At 40.1% G+C, this 14,745-nt stretch overlaps 1 protein-coding gene across 1 annotated transcript in view; it reads right to left on the reverse strand.

Annotated features, from left to right (window-relative positions):
* Positions 1 to 1,543: 1,543 nt before the first annotated feature.
* Positions 1,544 to 14,745, reverse strand: part of SCN2A (sodium voltage-gated channel alpha subunit 2) — a 97,610-nt gene continuing 84,408 nt past the window's right edge. The window contains exons 21-27 of the mRNA XM_083404896.1: positions 13,938 to 14,060; positions 11,050 to 11,331; positions 9,312 to 9,365; positions 7,776 to 7,913; positions 6,023 to 6,127; positions 5,284 to 5,554; positions 1,544 to 5,044 (exon numbers count right to left, since the gene is read on the reverse strand). Coding sequence (XP_083261022.1) covers positions 3,849 to 5,044; positions 5,284 to 5,554; positions 6,023 to 6,127; positions 7,776 to 7,913; positions 9,312 to 9,365; positions 11,050 to 11,331; positions 13,938 to 14,060 — 2,169 coding nt within the window. The 3' untranslated portion in view covers positions 1,544 to 3,848. The remainder of the gene's footprint in view (positions 5,045 to 5,283; positions 5,555 to 6,022; positions 6,128 to 7,775; positions 7,914 to 9,311; positions 9,366 to 11,049; positions 11,332 to 13,937; positions 14,061 to 14,745) is intronic.

The raw sequence follows: 14,745 nt of genomic DNA on the forward strand, positions 1-14,745 counted from the left end.
TAAGGTGTATATATAAAATATTGCTAATCTAAGGGGGGTGTCCCAAGGGAGCACTTGTACTCACAAAGGAGTTCCTGGGCACCCTCTGTCTGCAGTTAAAATTAGGCTTGACACCACTCTGTTGTAGCCAATTGGTGTTTCCCCCCCAATTCAAGCCTAACTATTGGATGGGTGGGTACATGTGTGATATTTTGTGTGTGTGTGTGTGTGTGTGTGTGTGTGTGTGTGTGGTTCCGTGAGTGCTGCTCCAGTTTGCAAATGTGCTGACAGGACAAAAAACATTGGCAACCTGTGACCTAAAGGCACATTTGCACATGCATGATTTCATATTGATGACTACAATAAGAAGTCAACATTTCCTTCAGAACTGGGGTTTCATGGGCTAAATAACATGTAATGGCCACTATTCCATCTTGTTGCAGGAGAGGAAAAGATGGGGAAGCAAGACCCACTCCATTAGTTCTGCTGAAATACAAGCTCCATTTGGCTCTCCCCAAATTAATTCTATTTAAGATGCATGTTATAAGAATTTGGCATAGTATGAACCAGGTCCTGACTTTGCAAGTTTTCACCTTTCCTCATCTTTTTGCCCTTTTGTGTGATGTTTTCTAGATTGTAAACATGTGGGGAAGGGCTCCATTCTCTGTTACTCATCATATGTAAGATGTTTTGGGAGTCTTTCTAGCTAAATAATGGGGTAAAGCCTTTTAAATAAATACAGTGGTGCCTCGCAGGACGAAAAGAATCCATTCCGTGAGTCTCTTCGTCTAGCGGTTTTTTCGTCTTGCGAAGCAAGCCCATTAGTGGATTAGCGCTATTAGCGGTTTAGCGGCTATTAGCGGCTATTAAAGGCTTAAGGGATTAGCGGACTAGCTGCTAAAAGGCTATTAGCAGCTTAGTGCCTTAGATAAAGGGGGTGGGGAGCGGAAAAAAAACCCCCAGGAATCGCAAGACATTTTCATCTTGCGAAGCAAGCCCATAGCAAATTCGTCCTGCGAAGCACCTCCAAAATGGAAAACCCTTTCGTCTAGCAGGTTTTCCGTCTTGCGAGGCATTCGTCTTGCGGGGCACCACTGTAAATGCCATGGACAGAACTTTCATACCATCTCAGGCACAATATCCCCATGGAATCAGCTCACTTATAAAGCTGCAAGTCATCAAACATACGGTACCTGCATACCTGATGCAAACCTGTAAGAGGTAAGAAATGTGAAGTGAAAGTCTGTTTAGCCATTCATAATGAAAATGAGCATGATCTGTCACAAAGGGCACAGATTCAGAGAGTCGTATAGTGATGGACTATAGTGGAATAGTCCATCTATTCTACGCTTTATGGCTCAGATGTGTATCAGCATAAGGAGTCCATTTTCAGTGACATTCTCATGCCAAATGTGATGTGCTCCGGCAACTGTGTTTAAGACTGAAACATCAAAATCCTCTTATTTTTATTCTATTTGTGAACATCTCTTTAAGGTCAGAATTCCAGCAATCTGAAAATATATTGCAGTAAAAGAAAACAAAAAACAAAGACAGAACCATCAAGTACAATAAAAAAAATGAAGTCTTTATTCTTTTGGCTCAACTGTAATGTGGCTTACCGTTCTTTATGGTAATAGCATTTTCCTGCATGCAGTTCACCAACACACAAAGTCAACAGTTTCAGTAAAAGGAGGAATTAACATTTAATTTTTGCCTGTGAATGGAATACGGGAAAAGAAAATGTCCTGGTGTGATCAGATATACAAGTTCGCTACTTGGTTCTTGTGGAGGGGGAGAAATTATAATTGTAGAACCGCATATAATATTTAGAAGACTTCTAGTGCAGCATGAATCAACAAGAATAAGAATAGTCTATGTAAACAAACACTGGAAAAGATCAAGGATTTTATGGATAATAAGACTAACTGCTTATGCAGGCAGTGCTAGGAATTCAAACAAATCTTTCCCACCACATTTCAATTACAAGTTATAGCTATTTGGAAGCAAGTGCATTTTGGACTCCATCTGAAAATTCACATTAAGATGTGTGCAAAAATACAGTACTAATTAAAAAAAAAAGAAAGAAGTAACCCAGAAACCTAACATTACCCCCATTCTCACCTTTCATTATTTTTCTACTTTGTGAAGTTCTTCAATTAAAAAGTGCTATGGACAGAAAGTAAGAACTGCCTGTGACATCAACCTGAAGATCAGTTTTGTTTTGCCATTTATGTACAAAATGCTGAAAAATAAAATTGAATGACATCTGTACACTATTTATATTTTTTCTTAGAAAATCCTAACCATGTATTTGAACAGATTTAAGCAGTTTGCAACATGATGTGTACAGCTGGCTACACACTGTACAATACTCACTTAAAATTCAAGAGAAGAATAAAGTAAGGGCAGAACAAGAAGCTTTTCTTTTCTTTTCTTTTCTTTTTTTACCGGATAGCTGAAAACTATTGCTTGATGAAATGAGGAATGATATCTGGTTAAATGATTTGTTTCACTTTTACCACTGACATATGGCTTCCCATATTCGATTTCTGAACAAATCCAAGAAAAATACAGCAGCGAAGGCAAGATAAACAACATGCATCAGTGATAGCCTCCAAACTACTTATAATGGTACAGAATACATCATATTTTCCTGTTCAAGGCTTGCGAACTACAGTTATTGTGGTACATATTTGATGCAATAAATATTGTGCACAGGTCATTATTCCTTTGCTCAAACATGCACCACGGGGTTAAAATAACTATTTACATAGACAGCATTATCTCATTGACACATACAGTGTCAACCTTGCTGAGAGCAGAAGATGGCTAAACAATACTGCAGGAGAAAGCAAAAACAAACTTATAAATGTCAGGTTCTTCTCCCCCCTCTTTTGGCCAGTTTAGTGCTCCAGATGAACACATTTTCGTTTCCTAAAGAACACTTAAACAAAAATCCCCACCCGGTTTCCCCATCCAACTACAAATTTAGTTACGTGCGTGTCAACTTGACAACGGAACGGTACATAGAGGGGACAAAAATACCTCTGTCGAGTAACTGTTGAGTTTATGAGACTTACAGGCACATTTAAGAATTGTCAGGATGAGACGTAAAGATGTATACTTTTATTAAGCACCTCAGAATCTGGAGCCATCCTGAAACATGGAAGTATTTAAAACCCTTGTGCAAAGAAGTCTTACTTGTTTCCATGCATGGTCTATAAGTGCAGCATGCCTTCATGCAAATCACTTCTTCTGTCTGTACAAGAGAATCAGACAGAACAGCTGGTCCTCATGGTCCCCCTGACCCTGATCCCACCCACCCCTGAACATAAAACCCATTTACAAAAATAGTCACATATAATAGTAAACAACCTGTGAATTAAAAAAATGACAACCTCACCAACACTGATTTTTTGTTTGTTTGTAAAAATATGGCAGAAGGTGGCAGTTGGAATGCAAACAGTGGATACAGTTATTGTACTTGAGTGTTTTATGTTAAACACACATAAATTCTAGGTTTGCACCTCTTGTACTGGTCCCTACAGTCTGGGTAGCCATTTTTCTTTCCTCTTCAGCAGTGTCAGCTGGTAATAAAAACAGTAGCCTCCTGTCAAAGTTGCCATCCTGTTTTACACAGCAGCATGGGGATTGACGAGGGGGTCACTGTCTTGTTAATAGGCACTGACCTTAAGTATATATATAACATTTGTATATATATTTCTAGATATATTTGTGTGTGTGTGTTTGTGTGTGTGTGTGCAAAAACAGTCTGTTTGGCATAAACCTCCACTTGGAGTCCTTTTGAAATAATACTCTATTTTCTCAAGCTGTAAACAATTTGTCACAAAGGGAATCGTTCGCTTTGCTCATTTTTTACTGTCCCTGATATCTTTACCTTTATCTTCCTTTTCTGATTTGTCTTTTTCATATTTGTCTTTATCAGGCTTTGTAACGCTATCATAGGAAGGTGGAGAGGTGGTGGAAGGGGTCATATCATTTTTTTCGGGGGTAGAATTCTCATTCAGCTTATCAATGATCATATCTTCTTTGATAAGAGTGTCATCTCCAGCTTTGATTCGATCCTTATTAAATAGGCAGGACACTTTTTTAACTTTTATCTTTAAGAGGTAGCGCCTGAAGGCTCGCTGAATGATGACAGCAGATACGTCCTCTTGCTTTCGTTTTAATGTGGTTGTAATTGGTTCATAAGAAGCTTTTGAAGGATTGGCTGCCATGAACCGATCTTCCATTTGAACACGAAGGGCATCCATTTCATCACTTTCACCCAAAACACGTTTTGTGAAAGCAAACAAGATGTCAAGGCAGTGAATTCTGTCACCACTCACCATGGGCAGATCCATTGCAATAAGCTGAACTTTGTTCGGTTTTGGTATTAGAAGGGGAGGATCCAGTGAAGCTGCAAAATCGGAGAGTTTACTAAACTCTATGAACTGAGTTGCATCTGGATCAAACTTTTCCCAGACCTCATAGAACATCTCAAAGTCATCCTCGCTCAAAGGCTCAGCACTTTCTTCTGTAGCAACACTGAAGTTCTCCAAAATCACGGCAATATACATGTTTACTACAACTAAAAATGATATAATAATGTAGCTAACGAAGAAAAAAATCCCAACAGAAGGATTGCCACAGTCTCCTTTCACTGAACTTCCTGGGTGGTCTTTGTTAGGGTCACAGTCTGGTGGCCCACTGTTGAGAATGGGAGCTAGCAACCCATCCCAGCCAGCAGAGGTGGTGATTTGGAAAAGGCAGATCATGCTGTTGCCAAAAGTTTCAAAGTTGAACATGTCATCGATTCCCACTTCTCTCTTCACATAGGCAAAGTTGGACATTCCAAATATAGCATAGATGAACATGACCAGGAAAAGGAGAAGACCGATGTTGAACAAGGCAGGGAGAGACATCATCAAGGCAAAAAGTAGAGTGCGGATCCCTTTAGCACCCTTGATGAGACGCAGGATACGACCTATCCTGGCAAGTCGGATCACTCGGAACAAGGTGGGTGACACGAAGTATTTCTCAATAATCTCTGCTAGGAACATACCTAAAAACAAAATGTATAAATAGGTTCCTTAAAAACGGAATGCAACATCTAATCTTAATAGCATGCTAAAAATTGCAACCCACCATTTAAAATGGAAAACAATCTCCACAGCATTCAGAAAATTGCAATTAGAGATTAATTAAGACATTGAAAAGTTTTTTTTTCATATTTCCCATTAACTTTCCAAAATTTTCATTAACCACCATTTTAATGTTCTATTGAATTGTAATTTTTCTTACCTACAATGGATAAAATGACAACCACAAAATCAAAAATGTTCCAGCCAATGGTGAAATAATAATAGCGGAGTGAAATCAGTTTCAAGACACATTCTCCGGTGAAAAGGACTATGAAGATCAGATTAATTCGGTATAGATTAGTTTCCATTGCATCAGTTTGGTCATCTGTTTCCACCATCATGGTGACCATGTTAAGGCAGATAAGAATCATGATGCTGATGTCAAAGGCTTGTTTTGTTACAAAATCAAAGACCATGCCTTGAAATTTGTTCTGTAGATGAAGAAAACAATGTCTTATTGAAATATCTCATGATTTACATAGTTTACCAGTAGATACCTTGTACGGAACATTTGTAATTCATTCTACGGCAAACTGTTTAAGGTAAAACCAAATCTAGATGCACTAAGGGCCATTCCTCAGTACAGTGGGAGCTGCTGAGTGGCTTACAGTCACAACTCTGCCATAATGCAACAAGACCCTACGGTACATGAGACTAGATGGGCCTTTGATCTAATCCAGCAGGGATCCTCTTATGTTCCCTGGTTATTTAGATACAATATTTCTTCCCCACCTTTCTAGTTCCCACTCAGGCCTAAGAAATACTTTCTTAATCTTGCATTGGATATAATTTTGATTGAGCGTAAATCTGTGTTCCAACTGCATTCCCACTTACTCGACATTGTTATTTAATAGATAGATATATAAGTAAATAATGGTTGGAAACTTAATGAGGCTTACTGCTGGCCTTGGTATTGGTTTCTGTGGTTTCTTGGACCCCAGTTTTTTCATTGCATTGTAATATTTCTTCTGCTCTTCTGTCATAAAGATGTCTTGACCTCCAAAGTAAAGGGATGAAACCAAACCTGGTTACAACCGGATACCTCTTTTTTTTTTTAAGCAAGCAAACATTTTTATTTATTTATTTGCATCTATTCTTACTTAACAACCAACGTTCATTGGGTCTCGGTATAGGAGAAAGTGTGGCTAACTGTTCACAAGGCACAAGGCACAGACCTTGCTTTCAGAGGTTTATGGGTTGAACGAAAGTAAGTCATGCCCAACATCACCAACTGAAGTCAACCGACCTGATTGCTGAGGTCCAATAATTTCATTAGGTCTACACTGAGTAAGACTTAGTTAAATACATATTCCCTAGTCTAGTCCCCCTTTCCTTTACTATTATGGGAACTCTTATGTGCTCACATAGTAGCAACCCCCTTCCAAAAACTGGCCATCCCGGTCCCTTTCTTTTGATCAGAGAAAGGATGTTAGTATGCCATTCCCTTTGCGTGAGTCTGCTTTCATCACTGAAGGAACAGTGCTGGGAGTGGAGGCAGGGAAGGGAATCCCCCACTTCCCCACCCCACTTCTGCTTTGGTTGATCTGAGAATGTGGATGCAGCCCTGGGTGCACTGCTCTGTGAAGTCTTACTGCTGCTGACAGCAAGGGATTGAGATTGCACCCTAATTTATTAAGTGTAGTGAGGTTCAAAACAAGGGTTGCCAACTTATTTTCTATCCAGGCTCTGGTGTCTTTAATGGGTTTGTCTACTTTCACTGGTTGCTGCTGCTTCTCTGTGTGCAAAAACTGGCTCATTGGGTGACATTAGCAAGGAGTGAATTTAGTTCTCATGCTCTACAATCCCTCCCAGCTGTTTTCTGCACATTGTATGGCTGTCAAAAGCATAAGAGCTGCTTTGCCTGGGGATTTTCATCGAAAGCCTTGCCTTTAGAAGTTGGAAAAATAATAAATTCAACAGATAAAGTACACATAGTCACAAGGTAAAGGGACCCCTGGCCATTAGGTCCAGTCGTAGCTGACTCTGGGGTTGTGGCACATCTCGCTTTATTGGCCGAGGAAGCCGGCGTAGAGCTTCCGGGGCATGTGGCCACCATGACTAAGCCGCTTCTGGCGAACCAGAGCAGCGCACGGAAACACCGTTTACCTTCCCGCTGGAGCGGTGCCTATTTATCTACTTGCTTTCGAACTGCTAGGTTGGCAGGAGCAGGGACTGAGCAACGGGAGCTCACCCCGTCACGGGGATTCGAACTGCCAACCTTCTGGTCAGCAAGTCCTAGGCTCTGTGGTTTAACCCACAGCGCCCCCCGCGTCCCCACATAGTCACAAAGTCCCTCCTAAATCTCTATTTTCCTTAAGGCTTTCCTGTGTCTTCAGAAGATGTCCATAAGAAATGTGTACCTCAGATACATTTCCCCCCTCTGTATTCCAGATGCCCCTCAAACTATTAGCATTCACTAATATGGTTCAACCAAAGTGAGTGACTTCACTTTGATTACGGATATAGATTTAGGATTTGTTGGAAATGAACATTCTGCACTTTTTTTGTGGGGGGGAACCTAACCTTACAAAAAATCTTCTTAAAAAAACAACACAGTTGTAAATCTTGACAGCAAACACAGCACAACAGACACTGAATCATTATCACTGAACCCTTGACAGTGCTTTCAGAACACAGCAACAGAATACTTATCTTCTTTTTTTGTTGATTAAAATTGTCTATGATGACACCAATAAATAAGTTCAAAGTGAAGAAAGATCCAAAGATGATAAAGATGACAAAGTAAAGATACATATACAGGTTATCCTCATAATGAGGTTGCTTCTCCACCTACAAAGACATTTTAAGGAAACATACATTAAGCCAACATTTAATATAATTAGCTATTATCCTGTATAATTATTTAAAATTGCCACAGAGCTGCGCTTCCCCAGAATCTATTTGGACTTCACAGCTACAAATGGAAAACTCTAAACCGAAATATATTGGTACACAACATTGAACCATTCACCTATCTTTTTGCTCTGAGTTCTAATTCAACATTTTCTCTCTCTGCTCCTCCACCTTAGTTCCATTACCTATCTGGATTTCAATCTAGACTTATATGGCTTTTACTAACTCTATACAGAGTCGTGATTAGAGTGCTGGTCTACGACTGGAGATGCCCAGCTTCAAATCCCACCTCAGCCATGAAACTTTGCGTGTGAGAGAGACCTTGGGCAGTCACTGGCTCTTTTCCTAACCCTACCTCACAGGGCCATTGTGAGGATCAAATGGGCAAGCAAATGGGAGCTGCATTGAGCTCCAGGGCAGACAGGAAAGTTATAAATGTAATTAATTAATGAATAAATAAATAAATATTGGTTAAAGGCAATCAAGGTCTACAGAATAATATATTAAAGGAATACTAGAGAAGATGGCAGATACACAAAACGGGAGAGAGAGTGGAGAAAAACAAATAAGGAAGGAGCATGAGATAACAACAAATGCCAATTACACTAAGAAATACATGGAAAATTATTGCAGGGTAACTTTTTTTTTTTAAAAAAAAGAAATAATAATCTAAAGTAGGGGTATCCAATGTTGGACCCTCCAGATGTTGTGGAATCCAACTCCCATCAGCCGCAGCCAGCACGTCCAATGGCTAGGGATGATGGGAGTTGTAGTCTAAAACATCTGGATGGCACCCCATTGGTACCCCTGATATAAATCTATACTGTTACCCAGGATTTGCTGTTATAAAATTCCTATTTTTGGAATGGTATCCTGCAGCGATTTTTATGCCCACAGCTGTTCAGCAATGACAATGTGTTTGAAAATCTACCTCCTAACTCTTAATGAGAACCTTTCGGACTCATGCTGTATTGTTTTTAACACTTGTTTGGAAGCCGCCCAGAGTGGCTGGGGAAACTCAGCCAGATGGGCGGGGTATAAATAATAAATTATTATTATAATAATTATTATTATAGTTAAGGATCGAATAGAAGACAGACCAATCAGAGAGAGGAAAGTAGCAGTGGAGACTGAGGCAGGGAGAATAAGCAAGATAACCAGTGGAGACTAAGAGACAAATCAATTGTGGAGAAGTAATGGCCTGCAGACAGCAAATTTCAAAATAAAAGGCAGCGGCGATGGGTGGGGGAACCAACCCTGAGAAATTAGAATTGAAATAATAGTTGTGTGAAATCTGAGTGCGAAAGTGTGCTCATGCCATGGTAGTGCACTTACATTTCGTGAATCCACAGCTGCATACATAATATCCATCCAACCTTTGAAGGTGGCCTGAAAATAGAACACCTTTTTTAATGCCTGCACTTCATAAACAATTTGGCAACCGAGGAACAAAAGCATACCATGTATGTATTAGGGCTGGATAAATCCGTTCAAAGTGGTCTGGGACAACATCCTATTAATTTCTAGCTGAATGAATAAGATTTAAAATACTTTACAAACTGTATGTTAGGACTGGGGAATCTGTGGCCTTCCAGATGTTGTTGGACTCCAACTCCCATCAGGCCCGGCCAGCTTCGCCAATGGTCAGATATGATAGAGTTGTAGTCCAGCAACATCTGGAGGGCCAGAAATACCCCACCCTGGAGAATTTCTTTTTAAAACGTTTTGAAACATAAAAAGGTAATGCCATTGACATGCATTAATGAATGAATGCCTCTGTGTACATATTTTACAAATAATCATAGCTTTATGGAAGATTTGGTTAAGATTGGCACTGGACTGTGTGCTCCTATGTGTCTAAAGGTAAATGTAAAGGTACCCCTGCCCGTACGGGCCAGTCTTGACAGACTCTAGGGTTGTGCACCCATCTCACTCAAGAGGCCGGGGGCCAGCGCTGTCCGGAGACACTTCCGGGTAACGTGGCCACACGGAAACGCCGTTTACCTTCCCGCTAGTAAGCGGCCCCTATTTATCTACTTGCACCCGGGAGTGCTTTCGAACTGCTAGGCTGGCAGGCGTTGGGACCGAACAACGGGAGCGCACCCCGCCACGGGGATTCGAACCACCGACCTTTCGATCGGCAAGCCCTAGGCGCTGAGGCTTTTACCCACAGCGCCACCCGCGTTCCTGTCCTATGTGTCTATTTCAGATCAAAGTTCAATACTGCCTGGACATAATGTTCCGATTTCTCAGCAATGTTGCAAATATATGCATTTTGAGATCAGACAGTCTGCTGGTTCACTGTAGGCAGATTTCCCACTTCAATTTAACGCTAAGGTGTGTTCAGATAGCGTCTTGAAATTCTCAACTCTGTTTCTGTGCAGATGCATTGGGAAGAGATAATTTTACCAAATTTTCTTAGGAGGGAAAGTTCTCCAATGGGTTCTTGGTGACGGGGTTCACCTGTCAGTAGCTCAAGTTCTTTCTTTCCCTCCTAAGGTCTCATTGCTGTTGTTTGGTGAAAGTGGTAGCAGCGATTGCAGCAGTAGAAGCAATTGCGTCAGACGCGTGGCCACCATTTTCCACCCTTCACTGTGCCCCAGACTTAGTGTCATTCCACGGCACTGTGGTCGGAAAATGGTGTCTGCTGCCAAAAACATAAAAGACATAGGAAGCTGCCTTATATCACTGGTCCACCTAGCTCAGCATTGGCTGCTCTTTGGGGTTTCAGACTGGAGACATTCCCAGTCTGACATGAAGATGCCACCTTCTAGTGACCTTCTGCATACAAAGCAGGTGCTTTGCCACAGAACAAGGGTCTTTCTCCTAAAGCTTGAATGAAAAAAATGGCGGAGAATATTTGGAACAAACTTGGCAAAGTGACCTTCTGCTGTGAAGTGGGAGAATGAGAAAAGGAAAAGTATTTTGGGGGGAAATCACTTCTGAGAAATTTTAGCTTAGTTGTATTTTTCCAGTAAAAATAAGACAGCATAAAAGAAAGCACAGGTAAACTTTTTTCTTTCTTTTTTAAAAGAAGTTAACTTTAAGAATTCTAGGAATAACAACCACTTACTACTTGAAGCAAAGAGAGGTAACCAAGGCCCACGTTATCAAAGTTGACTTTCACATTTTTCCACCGGGCTGTTTCATTTCTTTCTATGAGCTCTTCACACTGAGTTTGGTTGTCAACTTCATCGATGCTAAACATGTCCCCTGTTGTGGTATTAATGCAGTGGTAGAACTTGCCAGCAAAGAGATTGACTCCCATAATGCTGAAGATTAACCAGAATATAAGACATACGAGAAGCACATTCATGATCGATGGAATCGCTCCCAAGAGGGCATTCACTACCACCTATAAAACAAATGACACCGTAGAAAGTAAGTTTGACTGTGTAACTGCAAAAAAAGGAGATGCTTTATCAATGTTGGATGAGGTTTTCTGAAATAAATTTAAAGACTTCTGAAACCTTCATTATACATGTGCCCTCCATAACTCATGGAAGAACTCAAATGTAAGTAGAAATGTAGAAATCAAAGAAAGAAATGTAGAAATCAAAGAAAGCAAGGAAGTGTAATACAATGGGGGTGGGGAAACCAGTCCAACCATATGAACTAAGAAACAAAACATTAGGAGATAAATGTCAACTACAGATAATCAACGTTACCAAACATAGGAGCGATACACAGTTTGTATTTTCCAAACACATAAAGAGTATATCATGTAGAAAAATAAAAGCAGCAAAACATCTCATGAAAGCCAACCTTTGCAATTTGGTGAGGGAAGAGAGTTTTGCACATCTAATTTTGACAGAGTGATGCCTTTTTTTTTTGCTTTCAGATGGGCCATACCCCTACAGCAGACATTTTGAGAGCAACGCTCACAATGATTGCTTAAAAGTTCAAATTAGCCTCAAAAGGTTAGCAAACCCTGGTCTAGGCCACCTAGAGCACCATACTCCAACACACAGTTGAGGACATAAGTCAGAAGAAGTGACTTTCAAGGAAGTTTAAGTATCCCCTTGCTTTGGCATTTCATCTCAGAACAGATCACTTTTGCCATGTGCTTCATAGAAATCTCTGCAGGCAGCTGAGAAGGTTAGTCATTGTCTATAGACAAGCAGCAGAAGTATATGAAGTATAGTTTTACAGCCTGGTTAATATGTTACCCTGGTAACATAGTCAGCAAGGAAAACACTTCTGTGTGGCTGGAGCTCGTAACATATGCAGGCTGCAGCCACGCTGGTCATTTGAGACACTTGGTTAGCATCTGCACCAATGCCAATAGTGCAAATCAGAGTTGTAGAATTGGAAGGCGAAAGGATGGCTCAATGTGAGTGACCCATGTGGCTCCTGCTGGCAAACGATAAATTCTGCTTCATTTTTAATTTTGGTAAGCACGAAACAGCCAGCATTTAATATAGCACTGTATTGTTTAGCATACTTTTATTCCTCTCTTAAAAATAGGGTTACCCATCTTCTTTTTTAAAACAGTGATAAATAAATAAATCCATACGTACACAGACAGACAAATAAAAGTATTATTACACGGTGTAGTGAACATCTGGCTTCAAGGCACAGGCAGTGCAGAGTCTGTGGGAAATATGTCTCTCCTTTAGCTGCATGATCAGTCACATTATTCCCTCCATTACTGCTGCATTTCAAAAGCTGACCTACATTCCCCCCTTTCTGAGTCCTGCAGCAACACCACTCCCTTGCGGTATGAATCCTTTGACAAGCTCAAAACATGGTGCCAGAGATATGCTATCATCTGCCAGCAAGAAATGCAGAGTATAGGGCCCCAGGCATAGGTGGCACACGAGGTGGCAAAAGGCATGCCAATTACTTTAAATTTAGGGGGCCATGCCCAATGTAGAATAGCACACATATATCAGATATTTCTATTATTATTATTATTATTATTATTATTATTATTATTATTATTATTATTTTATTCTGTTTTTAATATTCTGTTGGGAGCCGCCCAGAGTGGCAGAGTGGCTGGGGAAACCCAGCCAGATGGGCAGGGTATAAATACTAAATTATTATTATTAAACAGAATTATTATTACTATTAAACTGCTAGTGCAGTTATTTCATTTGGATGTTAAAAAACCTTCTGATGTACATTATCAAATTGTTAAAGGTTTCAGAATAGGAATGTAAACATTCAGTTTAAATACAAGAAAGCTATGGAGGATTTCTTCTTCCTGTCGGCACTCTTGGGATTTTGCCATTCTCAATCATTGGGTGTTATCTGTAAATTTGGATACCGCAACCTGATTCCAGGTCTTTGGAAGCCTCACTGATTACCACCCACCATTAGGAAAGCTTCTGTTTCCACCTTCTGATTTCTAATAGATATTGATGCATAAGAGGAGCTATCAGCTGATCCCATGACTGTCAAGATTTGATTGAACAAATTCCTTAGCGCTACACTGAGCTCCTCCCAATATGTTTTATTATTTGTTATGTAATATGTATTCTTAATACATATGCCTGCAAATCATATGCATGTGCACATGCATTTAGGTGCATCAGGGTAAGAATACCAGATACTTAAAACCAAGCTTTTAAAATATAATCAAGAAGTTGACAATTCAGAGTTAATTAAAAAATATGGAAAGTAAAATAATACAAGAGAGGAACTGAACTTTAGCTTTTTAAAAAATAAACTATTTAAAAGGAATTGGTGATATATTAATTAGTGGCATTTATATAGTATATTCCAAATGTGCAAACATTAGCTGAGTTTATGCTGCAAGATCCTGGCAGGTAAGCTGGTATTATTCTTCTCAAGTTGCAGAGAGGCTGAGAGAGAAGGCTGCTTGCTGCCCTGGGCCACTTTGTAAAATCCTGGATTTCTACCGAACACTTTGCTGCTCATATTCTTAATACACCATCCGTAAGATGATCATAATGGTTTTGTACGTTACGTTAAGCTCTTTCCGTGTTTTCTTACCCTCATTCCTTCAAATCGTGATAAAGCTCTTAGGGGTCTCAAAGCCCTTAAGGTCCGCAGTGATTTAATGGCGCCAAGTTCAGAGTAGCCCAAGGCATTAGCTGTTAAGCTAACTAAAGAGACCTGCACATGAAGAAAAAAGAAATTAATCTGTAAGCTATATAACATATATAAGAATCAGCAAATACTTTCTCTATAACTTTGCAGAGATCATTTCAGTCATTCACTGTAGCAGAACAAATGGCTCAAAGGGCACCTCATGATAAAATGGACACAAAGGTAAATGCTTTAGTTATTCTCATTATAGAAGAGCTTGAAAAAGAATTTTGCCTTGGCCCAACTAGTGAATTTAAACAGGTTATCTGCCACTATGCAATGGCAGACCCACCAAGTGTCCCTATTTTCCAGGGACGTCCTTGATTTAGAGAAGCCATCCTGGTTTCTGATTTAATCCTGCCCAGAATGTCCCACTTTCCCTTAGGATGTCCTGATTTTCACTGGAGAAATGTTGGAGGGTGTGGAATTATCCAACCCCCGAGCCGTCTGAAGGCAGTCCTGTATAGGGATGTTTAATGTTTTATTATGTTTTTATATATGTTGGAAGCTGCCCAGAGTGGCTGGGGCAACCAAGTAAAATGTGTGGGGTATAAATAGTAAAATTATCATTACGGAACGGGACGTCCCTATTTCCATCGGAGAGATGTTGGAGGAACATATGCAATGGAACTTATTTCGGCATTTTAAAGGTGTCTTGTGTGCAGGAAGGGTAAAGGCACGCACACTGTTTCTACAAAGTGAACAGCTTCTT

Source organism: Podarcis tiliguerta (genome assembly GCF_965153285.1).
Source record: "Podarcis tiliguerta genome assembly, chromosome: 1".
Taxonomy (NCBI): Eukaryota; Metazoa; Chordata; class Lepidosauria; order Squamata; family Lacertidae; genus Podarcis; species Podarcis tiliguerta.